The 2,391-nt window shown below is 49.2% G+C and overlaps 1 protein-coding gene across 1 annotated transcript; it reads left to right on the top strand.

The window, feature by feature from the left end:
• The first annotated feature begins 1,029 nt into the window (after nt 1-1,029).
• LOC106123776 (uncharacterized protein K02A2.6-like) lies at nt 1,030-2,292 on the top strand. The gene has a single exon (XM_013320182.1). The coding sequence runs from the start codon at nt 1,030-1,032 to the stop codon at nt 2,290-2,292; it is 1,263 nt and encodes a 420-aa protein (XP_013175636.1).
• The last annotated feature ends 99 nt before the right edge of the window (nt 2,293-2,391 follow it).

The raw sequence follows: 2,391 nt of genomic DNA, 5'->3' as shown, positions 1-2,391 counted from the left end.
TGCAATCTCTTACGGGGAATTGCTAATGTGGAGATATTTTTAGATGACGTCATCATAGGCGGTAAAACAATTAAAGAGCATTTGGAGGCATTACAGACTGTCTTTAGTAGATTACATAGTTTGGGTCTCAAGTTAAAATCTAGCAAGTGTGTGTTCTTAGTTAAAGAGATTCGATACTTGGGTTACGTAATCAGTAGGGAAGGGATCAAAACGGATCCATCGAAAATCGAAGCCATTGTAAAACTTCCAAGGCCGAGTAACGTTTCGGAACTTAGGTCATTTTTAGGAATTTTAAATTTTTACGGGAAATTTATAAAAAACATGAGTGGCAGGTTGGTTCCGTTATATGAGTTATTAAAAAAAGATAAAGAGTGGTGTTGGTCGGCGGAATGTGAAAATGCATTTACTAAAATTAAAAAAATACTAAGTAGCGTGGACACCCTAGCTCATTATAATTCTAGGAAACCATTGATAGTGACGTGCGACGCGAGTGGGCGCGGCATCGGCGGCGTGCTAACGCAGATCGACGCCGGCAGCGGTGGTGAGCGCCCGATTGCGTATGCGTCGCGCACTTTGACCGATGCCGAAAAAAACTATTCACAGATACATCGCGAGGCATTGGCTATAATTTTTTGTGTAAATAAATTTCACCAATATTTATATGGCCGACATTTTACGTTGCGGACAGACCACAAGCCTCTTGTATCAATTTTCGGACCGAACACAGGCATCCCCGCAATGGTAGCTAGTCGTATGCAGCGGTGGGCTATTATCCTGTCGGCTTACTCGTTCGACATTGAATATGTGCGAACAGAGGAGAATAGCGCGGACGGTCTGTCGCGGTTACCAATCGACTGTAATAAACAAAGCGAGCCGACGCCACCCGAGCAAACTTACTTACATTGCATTCAGGATTCTTTATGTTTAGACTACAATGAAATAAAAAACCAGACGGGACGGGATCCAATACTGGCTAGGGTATTGCTATACATACGAGACGGTTGGCCTGCACATTGCGAATTGGCAAATATGAAACCGTACTGGAATAGGCGAAATGAGTTGTACGAGGAATTAGGTTGTGTTATGTGGGGGCACCGGTTAGTGGTGCCCGAACAATGTAAAAATAAAATTTTAAAAATTATTCACGAACCCCACATGGGCATAGTAAAGTCAAAGGCGCTCGCCCGCAGCTATGTGTGGTGGGCGGGTATCGACGAAGCGGTGGAGCGCGCGTGCCGGGAGTGCGAGACGTGCGCGGCGCAGGCGGACGCGCCGCCACGGCAGACGCCGCGCATGTGGCCCTGGCCCTCGCGCCCTTGGACCCGCCTCCATTTAGATTTCTTGGGACCAATTGGGGGGAAAACATTTTTGGTGATAGTGGATGCGATGTCGAAGTGGATCGAAGTTTTCCACATGACGGGGGTCTCGGCGAGCTATTTAATTGATCGATTGAATGAATTATTCAGCCGGTTCGGTATACCGAGGCAGATCGTCACGGATAACGGTACGCAGTTTACGTCAAAGGAGTTTGAATATTTTAACCGGTTCTACGGCATACAACACATTTTTACTCCACCGTATCATCCATCGTCGAACGGGTTAGCCGAAAACGCGGTTAAAACGCTTAAGAGAATAATTAAAAAAGCGCTGCAAGAGAAGCGGGATATACACAGGGCTCTGTGGTCGTTTTTACTTTACTACCGAAACGTGGAACATTGTACGACTGGCGAGAGCCCGGCGATGCTCTTACTCGGCAGACCGATACGTACGCGCCTGGATGCAATAAAACCGGATCGAGAGGCCCAAGTACGTTGCGCACAACAACGCCAGCAGGAGGCGGCCGGCGGGGCTAACCGGACTTTCGGCAAATCCGATACAGTTTGGTACAGGCAGTATCTGAAAGGGGAGAAATGGATTCCGGGGCAGGTAGTAGACGTTCTGGGGGGTAGTAACTTTAAGGTAAGAGGCTCCGATGGTGGAGTGGTGCACAGGCACATCGATCAGTTGCGTAGGAGACCGAGCGAGGGCAGGCAATCGTTTGCGTCTGCCCCGCCGGGGTTAGGCGAACATCCAGTCAGTGCGAACGCTCAAGGATCAGACCCCGGGGACGCGGGGTCGGAGGTGGACGATTCGGAGGGGTCGGCGGGGTCGGGGGCGTCGCGCGTGGTTGAGCCGCCGGCGTCGCAGCCGCAGCCCGCTCCGGCTTCACCGGGCGGGACGGGACATGTGTCCCCGGCTGCCGCACTTAGAGCTCGCCCTATTAGGCAGTGCCGATTAATTAAGCCTAAGTAATTATTAAGATCGTGGTGTTTTACTTTACTTACGGTAAGAGTTGTTATTAAGTTGTGTAATTCCCAGTAAGTGTTTCCTTAGTGTCTAAGTAGTTTATTA

This window comes from Papilio xuthus, unplaced genomic scaffold, assembly GCF_000836235.2.
Source record: "Papilio xuthus unplaced genomic scaffold, Pxut_1.1 DF825966.1, whole genome shotgun sequence".
Lineage (NCBI taxonomy): Eukaryota > Metazoa > Arthropoda > Insecta > Lepidoptera > Papilionidae > Papilio > Papilio xuthus.
Note: the sequence above shows the minus strand (reverse complement) of the source record. Positions and strands in the feature narration are given on the sequence as shown.

Coding starts and splice junctions, on each gene's coding strand:
- LOC106123776 (XM_013320182.1), top strand. CDS start 1,030: ATGAAACCGTACTGGAATAGGCGAAATGAGTTGTACGAGGAATTAGGT.